Raw genomic sequence first — 26,920 nt, 5'->3', positions numbered from 1 at the left:
TAAAGCAGTACTAAAATGGTCTTTTATGGTATTTTAACCATGGCAAGAAGACACTCCTGGTGCAAATTGTATTGTCCACACAAATGTATGTGGTTTACGAGATACAGTCAGCCCTTCTTATACACTGATTTTTTATACACAGATTTAAGTATACACAGTTTGAAAAGGTTCCAAAAAAGTATAAATTTACCTTGATTTTCCATTTTTTATAAGGGACACCATTTTGCTATGTCATTATATGTAATGGGACTTGAGCATACACGGATTTTGTTATACACGGGGGATCTTGGAACCAAACCCCAGCGTATAACAAGGGCCCACTGTAGTGTAATTTAGGACTCAAGACCTGTATGTAACAACCATTAGCAGTCTTATACTACAGATGTCCTAGAGTTTAAAGGTTGGTATAAATTCTTAACTAATACATAATATGCTTAGATTGTTTCTTTAGGAAACACCCAGGTTATCTCTTTCAATGGTACTCTTTAGATGACCCCATTTAAAAGGAATATTTTACATACAAATGTATTGTCATGGAATATTTATTTTTAGTTCCAATAGTAGTGTAGGTATGGCTGTCTCTCACCATTTCACTGTGTTTGTTGGACTGCAGTGGTTATTTTAAATGAGCCCCTGTTGAGATTGAATTCAATAAAGGTCACATCAGGGATAATGAAGTCCACATGTGAAACTGGTAGAAAAGCCATTAAAAGAATTAATGCCAAGGTACTCAAACTAAGCTCATGGAGTTAGCTTCTTAGTGCAAGAGCTGAATAATCTTTAATCTTGCAAATTTATACAGACCCAGAGCCATGGCACTGAGACTGGAATGGGAGGGATGCACCCTATTTTGTCTTAACCCCTTAGGGGATTATCCATCTCCCCCCACCCCACCCCCTGATTTGAACGTTCATTTTAAAAAGAGAAAATCTGTGAGATTCTTCTGTTTACCACAATGTAATGAAAAATGTCCAGTTACCATTCTAACCAATTGTCTATAAGGAAATAAAACTGGTCTATAATATTTTAGTCAGAAGGTCTGTTCTGCATGCTCAGCAAATGTGATAGTAGAATGAACTGTTAACACTTTAGACTACAGGTACAGGATGTAGTTTTTGTTGCTCTGAGCCAAGTTATCTGAAAATTAATAATGTCAGGAAGCATTTGAAATGGTAAATCTGCTCTACAGCTCCTGGACTCTACTACCTCATTAGGCTGCATTTTTGTTGTTGTTGCTGTTGTTATTAACTGCCCACGAGTCGGCCCCTGCTCATGGTGACCCCTTGGATGAGACATCTCCAAGACCCCCTGTCCTTAACTGCTCTGCTTGGATCCTGCAAATTTGTGCATGTGACCTCTCTGGTTGAGTCTGTTCATCTGGCATGCGATCTCTCTGTTGCCCTTGCATTATTGTCTTTTCTAGTCATGCCTTCTCAGGTGATTGAAATATGACAGCCTCAGTTCCATCATCGTGGTTTCCAGGGAGAGTTGAGGCTTGATCTGTTCCAGAACCCATTTGTTTGTCTTTTTGGCTGTCTATGGTATCCTCAGCACTCTTCTCGGCACCATATAACAAATGAGTTGATTTTATTCCTGTTGGCTTTCTTACCCATCCACCTCTCAGATCTGTACACGGTGATAAGGAATATGCTGGCTTGAATGATTCTAACTTTAGTGCTCAGTTGGATATCTTTACACTTTAGGATCTTGTCTAGTTCTGTCATGGTTGTCCTTTCCAGTCCTAGTCTTCTTCTGATTTCTTGATTGCAGTCTCCATTCTGATCAATATTTGATCCAAGGTACAGGAACTCTTTAATTATTTTGATTTCCTCATTGTCTGGGTTCAATTCATGTAGTTCCTCCATGGTCATTATTTTTGTTTTCATTATATTCAGCAGTAAACCTAATCTTGCCCTTTCTTCTTTGACCTTCTTTTGTAGTTGTTCCAAGTCAGTTTACAATGTTATGTTACTGCATAACATTGTGTATGTGCCTTTAAGCGCCCTATTGACTTACGGTGGCCCCATTGATTTCATAGGGTCTGCTTAGGCAGCGGATAATATACTCAGCGGTAGTTTTGCCAGTTCATTCCTCTGAAATACAGCCTACAACCTTAATTCATTAATGTATGAGTCACTGCAGAGCGGGAGAGTGCCAGACTCCACTTGGCAGGTCAGAAGTCTCAGATCAAAGGGGAGCAATTTACAGTGCCCCAAATCCTAGGGAGAGTAATTGAGGATTGGGAAGTAGCATTCTCCTGGTTGAGTTGGCCAACTGATAAACTTCTTCAGTAGAAGCCTCATTGATTCTTGAAATGCATGCCCCTAGAGCAAGGAGAAGACTTTTTAGTATCTATCCCCAGTATGTGTATCTCCTCCTTGTGGGACACCTGCCTTGTTAACTCTTTCAACATATTTTAAATATTTTCATTTTTAGTAGTTTTTTTCTGAATTCTATCAGAAATTATTTTAGCAAGCAGTTTGTGGGTACATTGTGAGCATTCTTTAACCTCTACTGATTTTAATTTTCATAGTTTTTTTTAGTATACTCTTTCATTTGCTGGTTTTCTTTTACTATTTTTATCTTTCATGAAGGAAAAATATTGTTCAAATAAACTAACTCCTCTTTGCTGAGGATCTGTTAGGAAGGGCTCTAAAATGCTTAAAATATTATTTGTCTTTTTCCCCTCTAATTTTAGTAATATGGCAAATATGTTAGACACTGTGAATTTGTTCTAATATGTTCAACACTATACAGAATTCATTAGCTAATTTTGCACACACAATAAAAATCTTTGCCATTTGTTGTATCTCTTCTTCTGGTCTTCATAAAAAATCGTTTTTAAAGTTGGTGGCTTAAAGCAGTATCATAATTGTCCAAATAAGTATTGGAAACTACTTTCACCTTGTGAACGCATGCACATAATATAATCACGCTGGAAATTCTATACTTGGTAAATCTGAAACTACTCTTCTAAGTATATCAGAAGCATGTTAAACTCAAGTAATCATAATGTTATGCTATTTTTTGAAAGAGCAGAAAAATATTTTTATTAAAGAAATAATGCATTTGTTTTGCTACTCAGAACACTCTTTCAGGAAAAAAAAATACTTCACTTATCTCCCTTCTGTCAACATAGCTGTATGTTGACTATATTTAAAATGTGAACACTAAATGTCTGTTTTCCTTGGCCACAAGGACCTTTTAATGGACTTGTTTTCAAGGAATTTGTGTCTGTATTATGTCAGCCTGCATGTTGAGTTATACTATAAGAAATTATAAGGCTTGTCACTGAGATTATATATTACAATGTTTCTTACACTTTATATGCATGATGATGATTATTTTTGCATGAGATGCAATACACATCTGTACTTACTCTATGTGTAACATGTCTCGTGGTTTATGCATGCAGCACTAATCTCTGTTATCTGTCCCCTCTTTATTCAGAGCATGCTGTCTAGGTCCTTTAATTCCAATTATGCGCCAGTTAGCAGCTTTTACTATGGCAGCTCTAGGGATCTGCATGGCAGCCAAGGCAATGTTGCCTTGAGTGTTGCAGACGGAAGAAGTTCTGGTGTTCACATTGTTCGTGTGAGTACATGAATAAAAAGATCATTGTTAGTAAGAAATTGGAAAGGGCATGTGATATGTCTTTAAAGCTATGCACTCATATAATTTGTGTAATTCCATATTAATGATTGATTTCACCCTACTGTAATATGGTGATTCAGTAATGGCAATCATTGAAAATCCTCCCCCCCCCCCTTATTTCCAAGTTTTATGCTTCTGCTAGAGCATCAGAGTTGACCAGTTCTAAAAGCAGAACAACAGAAACTGTACTCTACATTTATGAAAATATTCATTTGGTGTTTAATGTGTAAGTTCAAATTAGAAGGTAGCATTAGCAGTTTTCCCCAAGTATGTGAAATAGGTCCTGCTTTGAGGGTATTCTCAGTATTTTTTAAGCATACCTGACACTGGTGTAACTTAATTGTTTCTGCTTTTATCTTATGGAATTTGATGGGTTTTTCAAAATCCGAAGTTTGAACTTTTGCATGTTACCATTGGCTCACACTGATGTTTTAGTGTCTCTGTTCACCACCTCCCTTGCTGTGTGTTTCCCTTTATCTTTGTAAGTTCAGTATGGAGATATTTTCACAACTTTCTACACTGATGAAACTTTTTGAAACAGTAGCTTTGTACTATTAGCCCTGAACACTATTCTGCATTGAGGTTCATATTCTACATCCCAGTAATAATGCATGTTAATTTTCTTGCTCTTTATAGTCACAAATATAGATGGATCACCTGATTATGTAAGAACAGTCAATCAACATCTGCTCTTTTTTCTTGATAAAAAATATGACCAAGTTTGACATTTCTATCCATGTCTTTGTCTTCTGGGATATTCTCACTACTTGTTGATATTGCAAACCATCCTACTGATCAGACATGAAATCCTGCCTATCTTTTGTCTCCCACACCTCCACAGTCTGTTTCCAGGGGATGTTGCTTTTCTATGTACAGCACTAAAGAAATACAGCTTTCCTTGTGTGTCCTCTTGGGAAAAAACTCTATTCATACTGTGGTTATCTCTCATCTCTCACAGCATTCTTTTTCAGCTTCTATTGTCACCTTCTTCTCATATCTTTGTCACTAAAATGGTTTGCCTGTCATCAGGAGCCCTGGTGGCACAGTGGTTAAATGCCTGTACTGCAGCCATTCACTCAAAACCACAAGGTTGTGAGTTCAAGACCAGCAAAAGGGCCCAAGCTCGACTCAGGCTTGCATCCTTCCAAGGTCACTAAAATGAGTACCCAGACAGTTGGGGGCAAATTAGCTTACTTGCTAATTAGCTTACTTGCTGTTCACCGCTATGATCTTTGGAATAGCAGTATATAAATAAAACAAAAAATAAAAAACAACAACAAATTATCATTCTGATTATATTTTGCCTTTGTTTAAGTCTCTATATCAGCTTCCTGTCTGCTCCCATATTCTGCACAGCTTCTTGACAGCTTCTTGCACACCCTCCTCACTTCTCCAGCAGCATCACCCTCATCCAGTTTGTATATCTCTCATTCATATCTGGGATTTTTCCTTGCATACCTTATGCCTGAATCTCTCCTTCTATGAGACTTTTGGCTTAACCCTATACTCCTTGCCCCTTACTTGAAACTAAGGATAAGCATATGTAACTGGGGACAATCATATTCTTTGTTGCTTTGATTTCATCTTTCTTCCCTCACTCTGTTGCATCCCATGTTTAAATTGTAGGTTCCCTGGAGCAGGAATGGTTTTTTTTTGCTTTTGAAGTCCCATGGTCATTCTTGCTGCACTTCAAATATTGCGATTATTACTTTACTTGAAATACATAGCAAGTCCACCTGTGAGACATTTTTGGAATGGAAACACATATGTTTCCCGAGAAACAAAAACTATCACTATAATAGCTGATAGTGAATATTCAGTAAAAAATCCATTTAGGAGTATTTTTGTACAAATTACATTTTTAACATAGTACAGCCAGACAAAATAATAGGAAATGGCTTCAGTTAGCAGTGGTAGTCAAACAAGAAAGGATAAATGTAATCGGGCAAAGTCAATAAAAGACTATTGTGTTAAGTTTGAAAATCCTTAAAATAGCAGCTGTTTCTATGAATAGTTTTATTATGCACTTTTGAGTCTTTTTAAAACCTCCACTGTTTTGAAAAAGCCATGGTTAACATTTGTGGGCATCTCAACGTTGATTAATAGGATTAAATTCTTTATATTACCTCAGTAATGTTCCTGTGAACAAATTAGTAGTTCTGGCATAACTTGTGTGACTTTGTAACAAAAATGTTTACTGTATATGCTTCTTCTTTTTTAAAAAATCATTTAAAGCATCCCCAAACATCCACCCCAGGAGATCAATGCCAAGAGGATGTATTTGTTTCTGGTCAGCAGAACTACACATCTACCCCAATTAGTCTCAAAGATGTTGGTCCAGACAGCATTAAGAAACTTCCTGTGCAGGTAATAACTACTTAATTATAAACCTGTTTGACAAATATTTTATTTTGTCAAAAAATGAAAAAACAGTTTACATTATTGGCATAATCTTGGGCAGAATGGGGGAATTCACAAGCCTGAACCACATTCACATAATGTTAATCCATAGTTTAGTATTGTGCCCAAATAAAGTAATTGTTTCAGTGCAAGTGATGAATAATGGAGAAAAAGTAGTGAAAACAACAACTTTACATGCCTAATTGTGGATCTAAGGCCTCCAGCAGGTGGGGCAAAGGGAGTTCCCAGCCCAATCACTACAGGACCACAGCGACTGCATGCACCTGGCCCCAATCTGAGCTATCACCACGATCCTGAACTGAACAGCTCAAAAGGAGTGTCCCCCCCTGCTCCCTTTTGGCACCACTCTTCTGGGTTGGGGCAGGCTCGGCATGGCTTCTAGCTGTGGCATCATGTAAACGCCACATCCTCAACACAGCCCAATGGTGGCTCTTTTGGCCCACTTGTTTGAAGTCTAAATTACCTACTACAGATCAAGAAAATTCAATAGTGTCCTAACTGAATATATGACTAAATATATCATTATATTGGTAAATCAGGTTACCAGTAGAGAGCATGCTGCAGCATAAAAAATGAGGACTGCTTTCTGACAGTGCAGTCTCTTTGCATCTTATCTCAGAAGATGCATCCAGATAAGTACCTGTAGTATTACAAACTCAATATTTTCCTGAATCAAATGAAGTCCATCTGCCTACATTGCACATACAGTTATAGAAATAAATTAACTTCCAAAAAACTGGATGCGAAAAATTACTACAGCACTACTGTAGTCATTGTTGTTTGTTGTTAACTGCCCTCAAGTGAATCCTGACTCATGGCGACCCTGTGGATGAGACCTCTCCAAGACTCCCTATCCACTGCTCTGCTTAGGTCCTGTGAATCCATACACAAGACCCCTTTAATAGAGTTTTCCTCTCTTTCTACTTCCCTCCACCTTACCTGGACCCATTTGTTTTTCTTTTTGGCTGTCCATGGTATCCTCAGCACCCTTCTTCAGAATCAGATTGCAAATGAATTGATAGTAGTAACTGATTAGTAGTAATTGATCAGTAATATTACTGATGAGTAGTAATTCATATAGTGCATTCTTAATATTCCATGGCCCACAAAATGTGCACATGAAAAAGAACTGAAAATCACCCAAAAACAGAGGACATGAAAAATGGAAGTGGATTTCCAGTCGCTTCTGGGCGTCATTTTTGGCCAAAAATGTAGCAGTGCATCCTAACTCTCAGGGTGGGTTACATTGCCTTCAATGTTGGATCCAGGTCTCCTAGTCTGAATCCATTCTAGCAAGTCTAGCAAGTGCTATTAAAATGCATTTATATTTACAAAAAGAAAGAAAAAATATGTATTTTACTTAATATAAGATAGTTGCTAGATATTTGGTGTATTTATTGACATTGTTTGCAACTGCCTAATAGAGAGACACCTTTTCCCTTTCAGATTGGCAGTTATGTTTGGTTGAAGTTAATTGTTGCAGGTTCTGCCATTTTTCAAGAAATTGATTGGCTTTTAATTGCTTTTAATGTTTGTTTTAAATAACATGTTATGTATTTTAATTGGTTCTTATTTTGTTTATTGTTTTCAACTATGAGTCCTGCTTGTTAGAAAAAAAGGTGGGACATAATCCTAATGATAATGATTTTACAGCATAAGAATATTTGATAACAGTTAATGGGAATAAAAAATGTCCAGGAGAATTCACATAAGTATTCCAAATAGGCTTTTGCTTTTTAATGACACAGTTTATTTTTATATCACATCTTTTAAACATTTTTTCTACTTCTCATGATCACTTTTACATGTATCCCTTTATCGCAGGGGTAGGCAGCTGTGTAGGGGATTGGAACCAGTTTTTCCCTCCAATAATCTCCCAAAAACTGCAGTAGGATGTTGGTGGTGTATTGGAGATGATGTCACATCACTTCTGGTCTATATTTTTGGGAGGTTTTCAACATCTTTTCTTGGAGTTGGAGGAGCATTTACAAACAATTTTACTGGATTTTGAGCCATTTGGGGGTGAAAATCACCTGAAAATTGGCCTGGAAGAATTAAGAGGAGGATGTGCAGAGATTCTGAGGAACTGCCAGAGGAAAACTTGTGGGCCTTAACAGTGTTGTTCAAGCCCTCATATATTTCACTTGAAGTAATTTCAGATTAATTTTTTTTCTACTGCAGTAGCTCTGCCACATGCAGTTTTGCCAGTGGTTCATATGATATTCCACTTGGAATTTCATGTTTTGCCATTGCTCTCCCTCTAGCAAAGCCATTCTGGAAGATCCATTAGCAGCAAAATATGTTTTGATTGGTAGTGTAAAAGCTGTCTGAAAGCATTCATGGATACACTTTTCTATTACAGACTTCCTTTTCATTGTTAGCCATATGGGTTAGGCCCTCCAGTTTTGTGGAAGGTAATCATTACTTAGCCAATAAACATTTTGTCTAGATATGAAATCTCCCCTGTAAGCATGGTATGACCAAACATATTTAGCGTTTCAACATGATTTTTTTTTAATTGAAAAGTATATGAATACTTCCACTAGAAAGTATTCTAGTAGAATAGAGCACAAGCATGGTGTAGTGGCTTGAGTGTTGACTCAATGACTCTGGAGATCAGAGTTCGATTCCCAGATTAGCCATGAAACTCACTGGGTGACTGTGAACAAGTCACATGCTCTCAGCCTCAGGGGAAGGCAATGGCAGAGCTCCGCTGGACAACTCTTGCCAGGAAAACTCCATGATAGGGTTGCCTTAGAGTCACCATAAGTCAAAAATGACTTGAAGGCACACAACAACAAACTTGCACTAGAACAATTCCCAGCTGAAATTGACTCCTTTAGTCTTTTAGGAGCGGGGCACTTTATGATATTAAAAAAATAAATTAATTAAAATTGGTTTATTATTCCATTTGGTTCTACATTAGAAAATCCAATGTTCATATTTTAAAACAGTTTGCAAGCTTTCCAAAATATATCACCTGAGCCTGAAAAATCTAAATAGCAGGAATAAAATGTTTCTTAAGGATATTTCATTTATTCAGATGCCTTTGACAAATGGGCAGATGTGCCAGCCCCCAAGACCTCAGGCAAACTACAGTCAAGTCCATCATCCTGTACCCCAAGCATCTGTGGCAAGACATCCTTCTAGAGAGCAACTGATTGATTATCTGATGCTTAAAGTTGCTCATCAACCTTCCTATACTCAGGCCCAAGGTCCACCCAGACAATGTCATGAGTTGTCAAAGCAGGAGGTAAGAATAAAAATTATGTTTACCAATACATTCTCAGATTGGTGTTACAATGTATTTCAAGCATTTAGCATAGTTCAAAGGCATAGTCTTTGAAATATTGTTGCCTGTAGTTTATTATGACACTATGGACATCTTCTATTTAGCCCTCCAAAATGATGGTGACATGTGGTCTTTATTGCTGATATTTGTGCTCTCCTTTCAACTTAAAATGTCCCTAAAGAGATTTCACAGAACCAATTTGGATAATATAGAACATGATGAAAATATAGAAACAAACTGGTAAAATGTGTAAACTGACAAAAGAAATTAAGCAGCAAAAAGAAAGATAATAAATACTACTCATGTATAAGGATGATTAAATGGCTTTCCCCCCCACCTTAGATTTGAACATGTAATTAAGCCTGTTTCTAAATTTACTGTTTTACATTCTAGATGCGAGTGAGAATCGAAAAGGATCCAGAGCTTGGATTTAGTATATCAGGAGGAATTGGTGGTAGAGGAAATCCCTTCAGGCCTGATGATGATGTGAGTATTAAACAGATCCATTTGTTTTAAAATGGTGTTTACATTTTCATTTTGAAAGGCACTGTGTGGAAAAGTAAAATTTATTCTATATAACTAAACAGACAAAACTTGAAAATGTATGTTACATTTCTCGCTCTCACTAGCATGTATGCTTACTATGTTGCTGGGTATCCTCCCCCACCATGGCACTGCCTTTCCATAGAAGTGGGGTTGCATGCTCCCTGTGAGGCAAGAGGCTATCCTGACAGTATAGGATAGGATCTCCCATGTAAGGCAGGTTTTTGCTGAGGAGCCAGAATAAATGTACATCAAAGTCAACTTGACAGGTTAACAACAATAATTCTCAACTTAAAGGAGTACCTCCTACCAGATTTTCCCCTCCTTCAGAGCTGTACATTATAAGGCTTCCCAGTAGAGTATTCCATCCAACATTTCTTCCTGTGTTCTGGTTTCTTTTCCATCCCACACACACTACTCCATGACTACTGGGATTCTGAATCCTGATTTGGCTTTCTCTTTCTTTTTAATATCTTGGATTTGTAAAAATAATCTTGCTGCTTTGGCAAATTTTGGGATTCCCCTAAGCATCCTAATTGGTCAATGACCTCATTTTGGTGAAAACACCCAGGATATTTTGTTTTTCCACTAGCTGTTGCCAATGAACTTTATACCAGCACAATGAAGGTAGAAGCAGTGATTCATACAGACATGTTAGCTCAGTACTGTACCTTCTTTGTGTTGATTGTATCCCAATCTTTTGTTGTATGCAGTACAACTATTTTAATACTTCTGTATCACCAATTAGTGTGCCAAGAACTTTTCAGAGTTGTTTGTAGTATGTCAGATTATAAAATGAAATAATAAAAGAAAGCATGTTTGTACAGTGTTCTTCCCACTTTCCTACTTGTGACATCCAACTAGTTATAAGGGCACTATGAAATAGTTATAAGGGCTGTATGAAAAGAGTGAGTTAATACTCAAAAGTCTTAAACATTTTTTGTAATGATTAGACATTTGAATTAAGAAATTGGAATTTGACAGAGGTTTAAATGTCAAAGATTGTGTAAAAGGATGGGAATATGAAAAAAGAGGTAATAAATTCATACTGAACAATATGGAAATTGAACAGAAATTGAACGAAACTGAAATAAAGCAGAAATGTGAGCTGTGAGCTGTGTGTGTGTGTGTGTGTGTGTATAAAGTGTAAAAGGAAAGGAAGTCTTTTAATTGTAATTTTTAGTTAAATATTTGTTTATTTGTATAGTTTGTTGTATGTATTTGTTTTTTTAATACATTTTTTTTAAAATGAGAGAGTAAAAATTTTCTGGGGATGATCCCTCATTCCTGGTTTTCTGAGAATGAGAAGAGACAATAAGCAGCAGTAGCCTTTAGGAAACACTTCCTACAGTACACAGAGTTTAGTGATGCAAAATATTGTCTGCAATCTTGTTTGCTTGTTCATCAAGAAAGATTGTATTAGCATGAAGAACATTTATTTTAAAATCATCCCCTTGCATGGCATATTATACCATGGTTTTTAAACCAGAGAGCACTTTTAAGAGATTGATGTATTGTATTCTGTGAAGTAGAGAGTTCTAGTTGGCCTTTGAATCATATCTCCTAAGTGAATTTTTCCACAGTTGATGAATTGTGCATTTCTGGTTATGAAAGTTATGGAATACTTTAGAATTGGTAGCTTTTACATGGTATGGACTGGTTAGTTTTGGGGAAGATTTGCTAGGACCAGTATGGTATTGGAATATGAGTTTCATGTCTGTGGAAGAAATCTAGGAAGACAAGAAGTGTTGCCTAAGCAAATCTTACAAGAAGTTAGCAAGCAGAAGAAACATGTCCTCTAACCTGTTGTAATTATTTTTTTCTATGTTATAAAATATGTTTTTGTTACTAATGTATCATAGGGGAGGGGACCAGGTGGTACATTTTGTATAGGGCAATAATTTTTGTTAGCTGTAATTTATTAGACCACCTGACTAGGTAAACTTTATGTAAGAGTTTTACAAATCATTTACTGTTATATATTAAATTATGCATGGGTTTCCTTTTCATTATGCTTGGAAGTATTTAGTCCCCATGTGGTTTTCCAAGTTTTTACAAGATGAGAATTATATTCTTGGTAACGTCTAGAAGCAACCAACCTAGCCCAGGGTGTTTCAGGGTGTTTAGCTGCCCCTTTTGTCTTGCACTTAAATCTCTTATTCTGATTTTATATCCTCAGTTAGTTGGCTCAGTAGTTGGATGGTACCCAAGTAGGTTACAGAAAGCCTAAATTCACTTAGACCTTGGATTTATAGTGTGCACAATCCCTGGGTGTGTGAGGCTTTGAAACAAAATTAAAAACTCAGGCTTAATGCAGGTGTACAGTGTCTGTTCTTGATATGAATAATGAGTATCTACTCAGTATAAATAAATATTTGTGTATTTATTTCAAACCAAACAATATATTTTATTTTTTATTTGCCTGAAGGGTATATTTGTAACCAGAGTACAACCTGAAGGACCAGCATCCAAGTTGTTGCAGCCAGGTGATAAAATTATTCAGGTAATGTAAATTTAAAATAATTTGGTAATTATCTATATTGATGCAGTGCCTCTCCCTGAAAGATTTTCTATCCTCTCTCACCTCCTGATCTTCTGTCATTTTTGCCCATTCAAATTCTGAAGTTTCCACATTTAGCTTCTTCCTATTGTTACCTCATTTGTTCCAAAACACATAAAGGAATCTGGTAGCATCTTGAACATGATTTTTCTAGCACAGGCTTTCATGGACACAGCCCACTCTTCCCAATTGGTTTCAAAGGTATTATTGGATTCCTTTGTGTCTTTTTAATGCTAAAAAACAACATGGCTATCTCTTTGAATACTTCTTCATTTGCTGCAACCTCAAATCCCAACTTCACTGGTTTACCGCATCCACTTGATATTGTTTATTTCCTGGTGCCTAGCTCTTGAATACTTCCAGTGGTAAATCAGCTGTGGATTCTAACAATTTATACTCCAGGTGTGAATTTGCATGATTGAAAGTTTCTCCACTTTATTCCTGCAATAATAATTTTTTAAAAACTGCCCAAAGAAACATTACATGCTAGAATACTTTCCCCTCTCAGAAAATTTGGTATTTTGTGTGTAGTAATTGTTTAAAAAATTGAAGATATGAAATCATGTGAATCCCCACCTACCTTCTGAAATGTTAACAGTCCAGACACAAACTTGTCACCTTATCTGTTGTGAGACCTGGAGATGTTAAGATCCTTGATTGATCTTTACTATTTTAAATACCTTTTTTTATTCTTTTGTACAGCTTTACTAGCCAAGGAGTGTATATTACATCAGCTTTCTCAATATACAGTATATTTCTTTTTGATGGTCTTTTAAATCATGATACTTTGCCCTCTATTCAACAATAACAATTCTACACTTCTCTTTCCATCATTCCTTATTTTCCTTGCATGCCACTTAACAAGATGATGCCTAGCTCTTGCCTAGGCCAGAGTTCCCAATATGTAACTCTCCGAGATCTGTTATAGGTATATACACTGAGGATATACCATTTATATTTCTATCATGATAATGTCCTTTACCTTTGTATTGAACATTTTGATTTCAAGGCAGAGAGAGTAAGAAAAAACTGAACATTAAGTATTTATTTATTTATTTAAAGTATTTCTGTATTATGTACCAAGCCACAAAGGCTCCTGGGGCAATGAACAACTAAAAACAATATCAAGATTAAAACATTATTAAAGCACATTAAAATACTTTTTAAAAACTCCCAAGTCAGTCTAAAAACAATCCTAGAATCCAGTTTTGAAACACTGCATGCCATGCAGAAAATCTCAATGTTGGTTGCCTGCTGGAAGCTTAAAAAAGATGAGGGCAGCCTAACTGCCCAATAGAAAACCCTATTGTGTGTGCCTAACAACCTAACTTCACAAGGTGATGGGACATGCAGTAAGGGCCTCCTATGAACATCTCAGAATTTCTGGCATGCTCATATGGGAGGAAGTGGCCTTTCAGATATTTTGACCTAACTATCAACACTTGCACCTGGAATTGAGCGTGGAAGCAAAGTTGACACAAGTGCAGTTCTTGCAGGACCGGTGTTATATCCTCCTTGAAATGCTTACCCAACACTAGTCCAGCTGCTGCATTTTGCACTAGCAGCGGCTTCTGAACATTTTTCAAGGGCAGCCCCACATGGAGTGCATTATAGTAGTCTAATCAAGATGTAATAAGGCATGAACCCCTGTGGCCAGCTCTGCCTTCTTCAATAAAGGGCACAGTTGGTATACCAGCCCGAGCTGGGTAAAATAATCATATAAATAACTTTGTTGTTGTTGTTGTGTGCCTTCAGGTCCTGAAAAGATATTGCTTTGCACTTACCAGGATTTAATTTTGTTTCCAGGCTAATGGGTATAGCTTCATCAATATTGACCATGGACATGCGGTATCTTTACTAAAGACTTTCCAGAACACGGTGGAACTCATCATTGTTCGAGAATTTTCTTAAATACTGTGGAGGAATGGCAGATGTCCGTGTAATCCTCCAAAGGACTTGTGGGAAACTGAATATTTTGATTATTTTTATATACAAAAACTTTTAAAATTATGTACAGTAATAAAATAATGAACTTGTGGTTATGGGGGAAAACCACTGTAAAGGACATAGATGAAACAGATTTGAAAATGCAACTGGCAACAGACATTGTAGCAAACAGTGATCACTCCTCCAAGAACAAACCTGTGGTGTATTTTGTACAGATGGTAGGTTTATTTTTGGATAATTCATATACATTACTAAACTTTCTGTACATGGAGCCTCCATTGTATCCAGTGGACAGATGGCAGGGCTTTCTGTCCTGTAGCAGTTTGTTGCCTTTATTTTTTTTGTTCACCTCATTTTACTGTCTTTGTTGAAACCACTTCTGTAGATGTGGATAAGAGATTTGAAATGTTGGCTTTGCTACGTGCTTATTTGTATAGATGAATGGGTAGACGGAAAGTGGGGCTGGCTGGATTAATTTAAAAGGCCAGGTACAATGGCTATGAAAGTATGGGATTAAGAAAGGAAGGGTGGAAATGAGTTTACATGAGAATGTATATCTACCAATAGAAAAAAAAATGCAATAAAATGTGATGTCTTTTTAGGGAGACTATAAATACACTTCTGGGAGTTCTACAGGACTGGCTCATATCACATCCACTGACTGTCTTATTTCCTGTGTGCAATTCAATTTTGAGTGTTTGTTTTTGATCACACAACTTTTTTTTCTTTTCATTTGTGCTGTGGAGTTTTACTAAGACAATACTCTGTGCAACAAAAATCCCCACTTATGTGCAAAAGGGTGATTTTCTTCTGCTTTGTATTAAATACTCCATATTCAATTTAGGTCCAAAACACACTTCAGAAATAATCCAGTTTGAGACTGCTTTAACTACCCTGGCTCAATACTAGGGAATTTTATTCAATATAAAATCATACATACCATTAATACATGCTTTCACACCTTTCATAACTCTGCATTTTCATCACAATTACAGTTAATTCAAACATCCTCAGCGTTACCTCAATCTCACCACTCACTACCCTGCTTATTTACCTATTAATATCTAGAACACCTTTATTTTATTTCTATCACCCACACAATAAAACACAACGTTAGCTTTCTCTCTTTCTTTCTTACTTTAATTCCATCTTCTTCCTCTGATTACCTATATTCTTTCTTGTATTCTTTTGTCTGTCTTTATTCTTTTCATTTGCTGTGGATTTTCTTTTTTTATGCCCAAATTTCTTTACCATTTACATTACCATTTTCATATGATTTTTTTCTCTTCTCTCCATTTTTGTGTTTCCTTAGTATATACAAAAAGTTTTCTGCCCATTTTACATGTTTTTTTTTAAAATATCTGTTAAAAGACTGCTTTAACTGTCCTGGCTCAATGCGAGAGAATTCTAGGAACTGTAGTATTGTAAGACATTTAGCCCTCTTTGTCAGAGAGTTCTGGTGCCATGGTAAACTACAGTTCCCAGAATTCCCTAGCACTGAGTCAGGGCAGTTAAAGTGGTCTCAAACTGGATTATTTCTGCATAATCCTTAGAGGATTTGGACCTTAGAGGATTATTTTTTTTAAAAATAATGAAACTGAAATGGCCAGTTTTTTGTTGTTGGTTTTTTACTAAGTTGCCTGTGTGTAACCCATCACATGTGCATGCCACATGTATATAGCACATGTGCATGTTCCAGATCTCTATCATTATTTTGCCAGGAAAAGCGCCATTCTTTTTAATGGGGCTTGTGGCAGTGAACCCTGTGAGGATTGGGCTGCCCAGGGTTTAATGGTTCAAGAAGGGTTAGGAAAGGTGTCTTGATTTTATTTGGCCTTGAATTGCCTTGATGTACTGAAAGGAAACAATACGTATGGAGCTAAGCAACCAAAGCCAGTTTTTTTCGTGAAACTGTTGCACAGTGATGAGGGAAATGCTGTTGGAAAGTTGTAGAGCAAAGGGATGGGTACTTGAAACCCATAGGTTTGTAATGATCTTTCTCAAAGGGCTTTTCCTACAGGTGACATTAAATGTGAACTAGACACTTCAGAGTCATTAAAGGGTTTCTAAGTATATTAATGTAATAGTGATTTACCACAGGCTGCCTTTGTTCTTTATTACTTGTATAAAATATTGGATTATACATAATTAATTTTGTTTATGACAAACATTATGCTTATTTTTCTCTTTTTTCCTTGTATAACAGATATGAAATTGCCTAACTTGTTGGATAATAAGTAATACATGGTTATTATGGACCAGAGAAAAGTGCCATAGAAGACCAATAACTGTTTTTTAAAGTCAAATGATTAACCATCATTGGAGCAATATTCAGTAACTACAATTTTTAATAAATAGAAATTGGCAGATTTAAAAAGAGATCTAGCAAAACACCAGCCTATTGTAGTTATTTGGAAAGACTTGCTGAAATAGAAAGGAAGCTGCATATAGTCAGTACTTTCTAAGTATATAAACTTCAGTGATATTGCACTTCAAAGAAGTTATCAACTGCATATTGTAATGTGTATAGTTTTTAATAATTTTAATTGAAACCCTTTAACAACTCTTTGTACATTAATTTTAGTTCATTACATTAATATTTACATAGGAATTGATTTTTATATTAGCAGAAATGTGCTGTATTTTGGTAAAATTTACTTATTTTCTGTGTGCGCAGTTTAACCTTTAAAGAAAAAACAAGAAACATAGCTATATAATGGCAGGCTTCAGTGTTACCTTGCTTCTAAAAGTGTCTTCTTTTTAATTTCTCTACTTTTTATTGACAGCTGAAAAATTGACATTCATCCATTTTAATGATATTAGTAACCTCAGCATTTTAAAGGGAATATAAACAGATCAGTCTTAATCTGACCTGAGACATCAAACTATAATTATGAGGAAAATATAAAGTCCTAAATCAGAACTGATTCTTTATTGATCATGGACTTTGTTTTTGTATACAAGATATCAGTTTGAAATAGGGTGTTGAAATAACGGCATTTCATATCAAACAATAAGTATTTGTAACCTATGCTATTCAAATTTAATTAAAATTTGTGTATAACAATTCAGCAAGAATTATCATAGCTTGTAGGAAGAATTTAAAGAGACTTGGTGCTTTTAATTTGTTGCAAAAAAGAAGAAAAATTATCCTTGAAATAAAATATTCTTGATAGCTGTCGTCTCCTGGGGGAAACAAGGCATTTTTAAACGTGATATTCTGTTTGTGTTGGGAGATGGTCAAAATATTTCTCTTGAGAGAGACTCTGGAAAGTAGTGGCCAGAATGCATGGAAAGTATTCTGACGCTATTGATTGTTAATGTTTCTAATCTTATCAGATAAGATATATCTGCAGACTTGGGCGTTGAACAAATTAAATGTTTTGTCAGGTCCATATTCTTTCACAACAGTTCATTAAAGAATCAGTTCAAATGAAAATTCTGGTTAAAAAACCCAAATATTTATTGTGTAAATATTTTTTTTTACTTTTTTGACTAGCGTATCAGAAATGTGTATATACTTGAACACATCCTATGAACACAATCATAGCAATAAGCAAAACACAGAATCAAGCCTTTATCATTAATTTGCTGTGTACTACTTTTTTAAAAAGTAATTATTTCCTTGTCATCAGCTATGTAATGTTTTTATTGATCACCATTTAGTCATCATTCCAAAATTTTGTATATAATTAAATTGTTTCTGAAGTAACACATGGAGAATAGATAATAAACTAATGCTCTTTAAAACTCTGTGTAATTTTAGTGACTTCACTTTATATCAGTTACCAGTTTGCCTGAGCTGTTCAGTTTCTGCTCTGTGACAACGGAGTTCTCAGATTTTCTCTGTTCAAGAAGCAGATGATTGATTGGATTAGGCAGAATGAGTTGAAGGCATAATTTCACATGGTTAGCTGGGAAGCAGTGTGTGCCCTATTTCCAAGAAGCCATTCTCAAAAGAGCATATAGGTGAAACAGCAGTCTGCTTTTACCATGAGTAGCAGTAAGACCCTCTATAGGGAGAAGAACGTTTCCAAATCTCCTATTTGGAATACCGGTCTCTCTGGGGCTATACACAGAATCGCTCCCAAGTGCCCTCTCAGGCCCGCTTCCAAACGTAAGCCCTGGTATACGGAAGATCTCCGGGCGAGGAAGCGGGTTCTGCGACGGCTAGAGTACCGTTGGCGGAAACACCTTTGCTTAAATGACAAGACTCTCCTAGACCAACTGTTAAAGGACTACGGAGAGGCAATACGAGCAACAAAGAACTCGTTCTATGGTGCTCGTATTGCGTCCGCGGAGTCGCGTCCGGCAGAGTTGTTCAGGGTGGTCAGGGAGCTAACTCAGCTCCCTCCCGCCCTGAACCAGATCCTTGAACCTTCTAAGGCCTGCTGTGACTTGTTTAACGACTTTTTTGTGGATAAAACTTCTCGTATAAGCAAAGGTCTGAACGCCGACATTATGGCAGAACCTAGCGTAGAAGTGTCCAGAGCCTCCGTGGACTATGTTACACTGGATCAGTTTGAGTTGGTGAGTACCGAGGATGTGGACAAGATCCTCGGAAGTGTTCGGAAAACAACCTGCTCTCTTGATCCCTGTCCCTCATGGTTAGCGGCCCAGGGGGGACCGGTGGTAATGCTATTGTTACGCCGGATAATTAATACATCTTTGAGGGATGGGCAATTTCCATCGGATCTCAAATTGGCCATTGTAAAACCGATCCTAAAAAAGCCCTCCCTCGACCCCCTGGTTCATAATAATTATCGGCCTGTCTTGCTGCTACCATTTTTGGGAAAGGTGATTGAGAGGGCGGTTGCGATCCAGCTTCAGGCGGTCTTGGATGAAATGGATTATCTGGACCCATTTCAAACTGGCTTCCGGGCGGGTCACGGGGTTGAGACAGCCATGGTCGCCTTGGTCGATGATCTCCGTCTGAGCATTGACAGGGGAAGCGTGTCCCTGCTGGTGCTCTTGGACATCTCAGCGGCTTTCGATACCATAGACCATGGTATCCTTCTGGGGCGCCTGGCTGAGGTGGGAGTCGGGGGCACTGTGCTCCAGTGGTTCCGCTCCTACCTCTCTGGGAGGTCCCAGATGGTGCAGCTGGGAGACGTGTGCTCCAGCGAGCGGGCCCTTAAAACCGGGGTCCCTCAAGGAGCCATTCTGTCTCCCATGCTATTTAACATTTACATGAAACCGCTGGGAGAGATCATCCGGAGACATGGGGCGCGGGGTTATCAGTACGCTGATGACACCCAAATCATTTTCTCTATGTCTCCGACTGATGCAGTGACTGGGGATGGCGTCTCTCCTCTTGTGGCCTGTCTGGAGTCAGTAATGGGCTGGATGAGGAAAAACCGACTCAAACTAAATCCAGAGAAAACGGAGGTACTAGTGATAGGTTCCCCTGGTCCAGGAATGGCGGTGGTTCCACCTGTCCTGAACGGGGTCACGCTCCCTGTGAAGGACTCCGTGCGCAGTCTGGGGGTGCTTCTTGACTCGTCGCTTCACCTGACTGCTCAGGTGAATGCGACGGTCAAGAGCACCTGTTATCAGCTTCGGCTGATTCGCCAGCTGCGCCCATACCTGGCCCAGAGGGACCTAGAAACTGTTGTACATGCTCTGGTAACTTCGAGACTGGATTTCTGCAACGTACTCTACATGGGGCAACCCTTATACCAAACTTGGAAGCTGCAAATGGTACAGAATATGGCAGCCCGGCTGGTCACTGGCGTATCCAGGACCAGTCACATAACACCTGTGCTAAAAGATCTTCATTGGCTGCCCATCCGCTTCCGAGCTCAAGATAAGGCGTTGGTTATTACCTATAAAGCCCTAAATGGCTTGGGCCCAGGATACCTAAAGGACCGCCTCTCCCCGTACATTCCGCCTCGCACCCTCAGAACGTCTGGGCAGCAATTACTGAAGGTGCCTGGGGCCAGGTTAGCTTCCACTTCGAGAAGGGCCTTTTCCACAGCTGCCCCAGCCCTTTGGAACACGCTGCCCACGGAGCTCCGCTCATCTACCACCCTGGCCCAATTTAGGAAGGACCTCAAAACCTTCCTATTCAAGCAGGCATTCCCCGATTAAATATCCTGTGGGCCTCCCTCCTCTTCCGTGGCCATGAGGTTGGGCTAAGGGGCTTTTATTGTTGTTTTTTAGATTATTGTTGTTGTTGTGTATATGTTTTTAACCTTTGTATTTTGCTTGCACTTGCTGCATCATTGTAAGCCGCCCTGATCGTTTGGAAGGGCGGGATACAAATAAAGATTTTATTATTATTATTATTATATAACAAGACTTTCTTCTAGAATGCTATCTTTTTTTTCTTTACAGTTTTCCGTGGCTAAATCCATCAACTATCTTTGTTTGTTGGGAGTACTGCATTTGCAAAACTACAGATTTGTGTTCCTGGACATTGCTTCTTTAACAGAAACTTTGGCCCCAGGTGCAGAAATACTGTACTCATGTATAAGTCTAGAAATTTAGGATAAAAAATTGACCCAAAAAACCTGAGTGGATTTATCCACTGGTCAATGTAAGTACTGTATTTTAACGTGTGTGTGTGTGTGTGTGTGTAGTGAAAGGCAAGAGCTTAATCTGCCGTGGACACACTGACTCCCTTCTACTCTCCCAGTCATCCATCCTTTAGTATGTGCACAAATAGTTATGCCTCCTAGAATCTACAGGTCATATCAAAATCCATAATTTGGCCCCCAAAATGTGCTCTTGACCTATAAGAGGCTGACTTATAGGCGACTATATACGGTAACTGGGAAAGAATCCACTTCAGAAAAAGAAGAGCAATTCAATCAACGTGTTTAAGGAAACGGTTTATTCAATATGAACACTAGGTACGTGTGAAATGAAACAACCAGATTTACTTCAATACGTAAAGCAAAATTTATTCAGGTGTTGTTACTTTCTTTCAGCAGCCTCTACTTTTCTTATGATTTTCATTTTGGTGGCCAAACACTTGATTTGTGATTTTTTTGACATATTGGAAGAAGCTAGTGAGACAGGCTAGTCTGCTTTCCTCTGTTCTGTGTTTTGCTATTCATATATGTTCAGTAAAGGATTATGGAGGCATCTGGTGCTTACCTTTATTTATTTATTTATTTATTTAGGTATTTATACCCCGCCCTTCAGCCCTAATGGCTCTCAGGGCGGCTTACAATTACTGTTTTTAATCAGGCAGTTCCTTGCCCTCAGGCTTACAATCTAAAAGACACGAAACAAAAGGAGAAGTGAATGGTCAACAGAATACCTTGTCTGTTGTAGGCAGGCAAGCACAAGTACAATAGGATCAGGTAGAGCAAAATACCATTCTTTCCCAGCTCAAGCATTATTAAAAATTATTTACTGCATACACGCTGCTGCAACACAATGCCAAAAGTCTGTGTTTCTCCAGTATTCCTTTATCATCCTCCCAATGCCAATAATGATAAAAACATCCTGCTAGACAGAGGACAGGAAGAAATCAAAGCTGTACAGAGCTTTAAAAATACTGTAAAAATGAGTATCACACTATTTATTTACTGAATTTATATCTCATGGGATTCAAAGCAGCTGAAGTTTGCCGAAATATGCCTGTATATTGAAGACAATTTTGAACCTGCATCACAACTATACATTTTTTTGGAAGGCTTGCATCCTCACCAAAACATGATTAAAATAATATAAGATATGAACTTGCCAAAATCAGAGTTTTTGCTGGCTCCAAGGCTTGACTTTTTCCTAGATGTAGTGCTGCAGAAGCGAGACTGTAAATTACCCCAAGATGGTCTTGTTTTTGTTTCTTAAACCGGCAAAGAGGTAAAATGTCTTGCCAGTTTTGTCCCTCCATGTCCTAATCCCAATACTCATATGATATGAAGCGTCCTTAGACAAGAGTAGCCAATTGTGATGGATTGTGGAAGGTATAGTTTAAAATATCTAAAGGGCACCCCTATCCAAATCTGGCATAAAACATAGCTTTCCAGGAAAGCAGTAGTACAAAAATCTTAATAGGTTCACAATAAATTATCATCTAGTGCTGTCTCTTCTATCTTGTAGTCACTTTGGAATCAGAAAGGTGCTGGACATCCCTAGACTTAAGTTAGCAGCATATGTACAACTTGGATAAATTGACATACCTGATGTACCAATCTTTTGAGAAATTAGTAGCAGCCTGTACAACATTTAGTACTTAAGTCTTTTAGGGCAGTTACACTTAGGCTTGCCATAACCTGGCTGCCCCCCGTGAAATTCACAGATTGGAGGGTTTAAAACGTTTCCCGCCCGTTTTGCCCTTTCAATCCCGGATTCCTGCTGACTCCTGGCCAGATTTTAGCAATCCCCAGCCAAGACTTTTGACTGACAAGCTCTGCCTGCCTAGAAGAAGGCAGGATTGGCTCCTTCCTCGTGTGGCAGCCTCCCTTGTCCCCCAGCCTCCCTCCTCCTCTGTCCCCAAGGGCTCAGCACAAAGGCAAAAGGCAGGCACTAGGGACTCCCTTTCAAGTTCCTTGCTTTGTCTTTCCTTTGGGGCTCCTCTCTGCTCTGCAGGTGGCTATGGTTTCTAGGGAGAGGAGGGAGAAAAAGCCCCCACACTAGTCTGTCTCCTCCATCTAAGGCAGCCGCCTCTTCCTCTTCTTCCTCCTCCTCCTCCTCCTTTTCTTCCCCCTTCTTCTTTTCTTTCCTCCTCTTTTCCCTGGAGGACCCAGGGGTTGTTGTGTCTTTGCCTGATCCTGCAGTCCTATCCTTGCTTTTTATAGACTGTCATTTGTTTATACTCTCCAATCTGCCTGTACATGAACCTATCATGTGTTTTAAATTGGGATTTTGTCATTGTGCTGGCCAAATGGCCATAATAAAGTTGTTGTTGTTATTATTATTAATATTATTATTTCCTCTTTCTCTTCTTCCTCCTCCTCCTCCTCTTCCTCCTCTTCTGTTGTAATTGTGTAGAGTTCCCTTGGCATAGTTTCTTCAAAGGAGGAGAGGATTGCCTTTACTTTCTCCTAAGAGGCTGAGAGAGTGTGACTTGCCCAAGGTCTCCCACTGGGTTTGCAGGGCCATTCTGGCTCCTTCAATTCTCTAGCCACCAAGCCAGCCCCCTCTTCTTCCCTCCTTCTTCTTTTCTTTCCTCCTCCTCTTCCTCCTCTTCAGTTGTTTTTGTTGTAGCTATTGTGTGCCTTCAACTCCTTTCTGACTTATGGCAGCCCTGCCTGGATGTGGAAATTGTAGTTTGCAGAATGGCTGTGGCACCAGAGACTTAGAACTGAAAAGCACTTTGAGACCATAATAAGGCAAACCTATCCTGGGGTTTCTTGGCAAGATTGTATTCTGAAGAGGTTTGCTGCCTGAACTATCATCTCTCCTTGCCCATACTCTATTTGTTAATTCCAACCTTTTGGACCTTCTAGTATTGTCATTATGATTCTTCACATGGTCTACCTTTCAGGATTACACTTATCAAGAATGTTCACACATATTAAAACATTCTATGCTAACAAATTGGACACACAAGTACAGTAACAGCCAAAATCTACTATGCAGTTAGGGTTGCCATAACCCAGCTGCACCTGTGACTTTCCTGATTTTGGGGCCCCTGGGCCCCTCCCGGCATGGGTGCAGCCCAAAAACCGGGGACCCCCCGGTTGCAGCCAAGTTGCTGCAGCCTGCAGGGCCTCGCTGCCCTCCTCCTCCTTGGGGAGGCAGGGAGGAAGAGGAGGGCAGCAAGGCCTGCCTGGGGCGGAGGAGGCGCCTCCCCGTGCGCCTGCACCACCCTCCTCCGCCCCCTCGCCCCCAGGCTTCGCGCCCGCCTGCAGCATGGAGGAGGCGAAGATGGACGGAGCCAGCGCCTCTTGCGCGCGGGGGCGCGCGGGGAGGAGAAGAGGGGGCGGAGGAGGCAGGGGAAGGTGGTGCGCCCGCGTGGAGAGGCAGGGAGGGTGGCGCGCCCGCGCGCAAGAGGCACTGGCTCCCTTGACACACACTTCTGAGAAGTACACTTGCTGCAAGAACGGTGAAACCACCTTGACATGTTCAATATGCATAGCCATGTTAAACCATGCTAAGTGTTAAACCCAAGGGGTTTGGTTATGGAATAAGTCTCTGATGCAAGAGGCCATGTTCAGTAAAGCCATGTGAAATGCCCAAATGTGCTGTCGTGTGTGTTTTGGAATGGAGGTCGGGGGTGTTTTGCCAGAAAGGGAAGTCCATTTCTGTCATTTGTCTAGGAATAATGCCCAAATGTCCTCCATTTTGATTTTGAAATTTTGTCCTACATTTGTCCCGGTTTGGAGGTCCTGACTTATGGCAACCGTATATGCAGTGATACCTGTATAGTACCAACCAAAATGCACAAAATATATCATGCAAGCTTTCAAAGCTCCACTGACATCTTCATCAGGCAAAAGTGTTAAAAATCCAACAGAAGCAAGCAAGCAAGCAAGAAAGAAAGAAAAAATGATAGTGTAAATGTGCTATGTGTGTGTGTGTTTTAGAATTGGGTGTGTGTGTATAAAGCTCTACTAAAAAGAGACATGGAAAAAGAAGTCATAAAATCATGACATCTGTCCAGGAATAATGTCAAAATGTTCTCCATTTTGATCATGCCTAAGAAACATGCATTTAGATTAACATTTTTAAAAAATCACCATTTTTTTTGCGTGTCCTCCATTTTTAGAAATGTTGTCCTACATTTGAAAATGTTGTCCTACTCTTGTCCTACATTTGTCCCGGTTTGGAGGTCCTGACTTATGGCAACCCTACATATAGCAAACATCCTAACATCCAAATCATGGGGGATACAGACCACCCAAAAAGGGCTGTCTCCCACTGCCCTGGTTTGCTCCACAAGGGAGCCGCAGTGGACAAACCACTTTTCTTTTAAATTTTGGGCAGCTGTAAATTTGTGCGTTCTTTTCCACGTTTCCCCCCAATTTTATAAATCGATCAAATGACCAAAATCTTGGGCCTATCGAATCATGTTTGATTTTATGACTTCTTTTTCCATGTCTCTTTTTAGTAGAGCTTTATACGACTTGTTTATTTTATTTTTGTCTTCTTTCCAAATAAGATTGTCTATTTCATTTTGTAGTTGTTATTATTATTATTATTATTATTATTAACATTTATTTATAAAGCACTGTAAATTTATACAGCGCTGTACATACAATCTTTTTAATTTTATTCCTTCTTTCTTTATATCTTCCAGAAATTTACTCTGGATTTGAGTGTAATTAAACCAATGTAACTTAAACCACTTTTTATCGATCTCTTCTAAATTCTCTAATCTTGTACAACCTCCGTCATCTTTCTCGATTAAGTCTTAATAAGTTAACCATTTCTGATTGTCTGACCATCTACCAAAGAGGCCTTCTTGAGAGGAGACCCACGTTGGAATTTTAATATACCAATTAGCTTTAATTTTTGGCCATGAACTTAACAACGCTTTCCTAATGGGATGATTATTGAAAGTCTTATCCACCGTGAGTTTCTGGTGTCATAAGTAACCATGCCATCGGTATTTTAAATCAGAGCCCTCTAGGTTCAACATGTTCTTATTTTCCAGTTTTATCCAATCCTGAAACCATGTAAAATTAATAGCGTGCAAATAGAGTTTCATGTCTGGGAATGCCCAACCCATCTTTCTTTTGCATCCCTTAATATTTCCCACTTAAAAGGGTCATATACGCCGACCCTCTTCGGCCATGCAGGAAAAGATAGGATCCTAGAGCTGGAAGTTACTACTAAAGGTCATATAGACTAACCCTCTTTGGCCATGCAGGAATACATAGGATCCTAGAGCTGGAGGTTACTACTAAGGACCATATAGACCAACCCTTTTTGGCCGTGCAGGAATACAGATAATTCCAGAAAGTGGGAAGGGAAAAGATTAACTGGGATAACTGGGATAATTTGCAATGGAAAGAAGCTGAGGATGAAGAGGAAAAAAGAAAGAGAAACTGGTACATTATTAAAAGCAGGTGAGACATTGGGAAGTCAGAAGGTTTGAAGGAAAAACACAGCAAAGTGCATGAACACAGAAATTACTATTTAACACAACCATTTTTATTATACAATAACAATAGTAGGACTGCCTTTCGCCAGTCTTTTTGGACTCTCTGCTGCTGGTTTTGCCTCCTTGGCCTGCTGCTGCTGGACTCATCAACAGGGAGCTGGTTCTTCATCATCCTCCCATTCTCTGCTGCGGAAGGGAGGAAGGAAGGAAGGAAGGAAGGAAGGGGAAAAGGAGATTTCCCCCTGAGACTGGAGCTGCCTCCTGGGCAGAGAGGAGGGTGGCAACAGCAGCAGGGCCATGCCAGTCTCAGGCAGCATCCTCATCCTCTGCCTCTGGCTCCAGGAGTCTAGCCCTGGATTATTGGGAGCCCTCCTCTTTCATGGGAAGGGAGGAGGGGAAGGAGGGAAAGGAAGGAAGGAGGAAGGGGAAGAATGGAAGGGAGGCGGGAAAGGGGAAGGGAGGGAAGGGGAAGGAGGGAGGGAAGGAAGGAGGGAAAGGA

The 26,920-nt window shown here is 38.9% G+C and overlaps 1 protein-coding gene across 1 annotated transcript in view; it reads left to right on the top strand.

Annotated features, from left to right (window-relative positions):
- The window catches only part of ERBIN (erbb2 interacting protein), a 118,758-nt gene extending 100,591 nt beyond the window's left edge, over positions 1 to 18,167 (top strand). The window contains 6 exon segments of the mRNA XM_042449456.1: positions 3,451 to 3,594; positions 5,890 to 6,021; positions 9,119 to 9,328; positions 9,761 to 9,853; positions 12,339 to 12,413; positions 14,277 to 18,167. Coding sequence (XP_042305390.1) covers positions 3,451 to 3,594; positions 5,890 to 6,021; positions 9,119 to 9,328; positions 9,761 to 9,853; positions 12,339 to 12,413; positions 14,277 to 14,381 — 759 coding nt within the window. The 3' untranslated portion in view covers positions 14,382 to 18,167.
- The last annotated feature ends 8,753 nt before the right edge of the window (positions 18,168 to 26,920 follow it).

This window comes from Sceloporus undulatus, chromosome 2 (genome assembly GCF_019175285.1).
Source record: "Sceloporus undulatus isolate JIND9_A2432 ecotype Alabama chromosome 2, SceUnd_v1.1, whole genome shotgun sequence".
Classification (NCBI taxonomy): domain Eukaryota; kingdom Metazoa; phylum Chordata; class Lepidosauria; order Squamata; family Phrynosomatidae; genus Sceloporus; species Sceloporus undulatus.
This window is presented reverse-complemented; position numbering and strand designations above follow the sequence as displayed.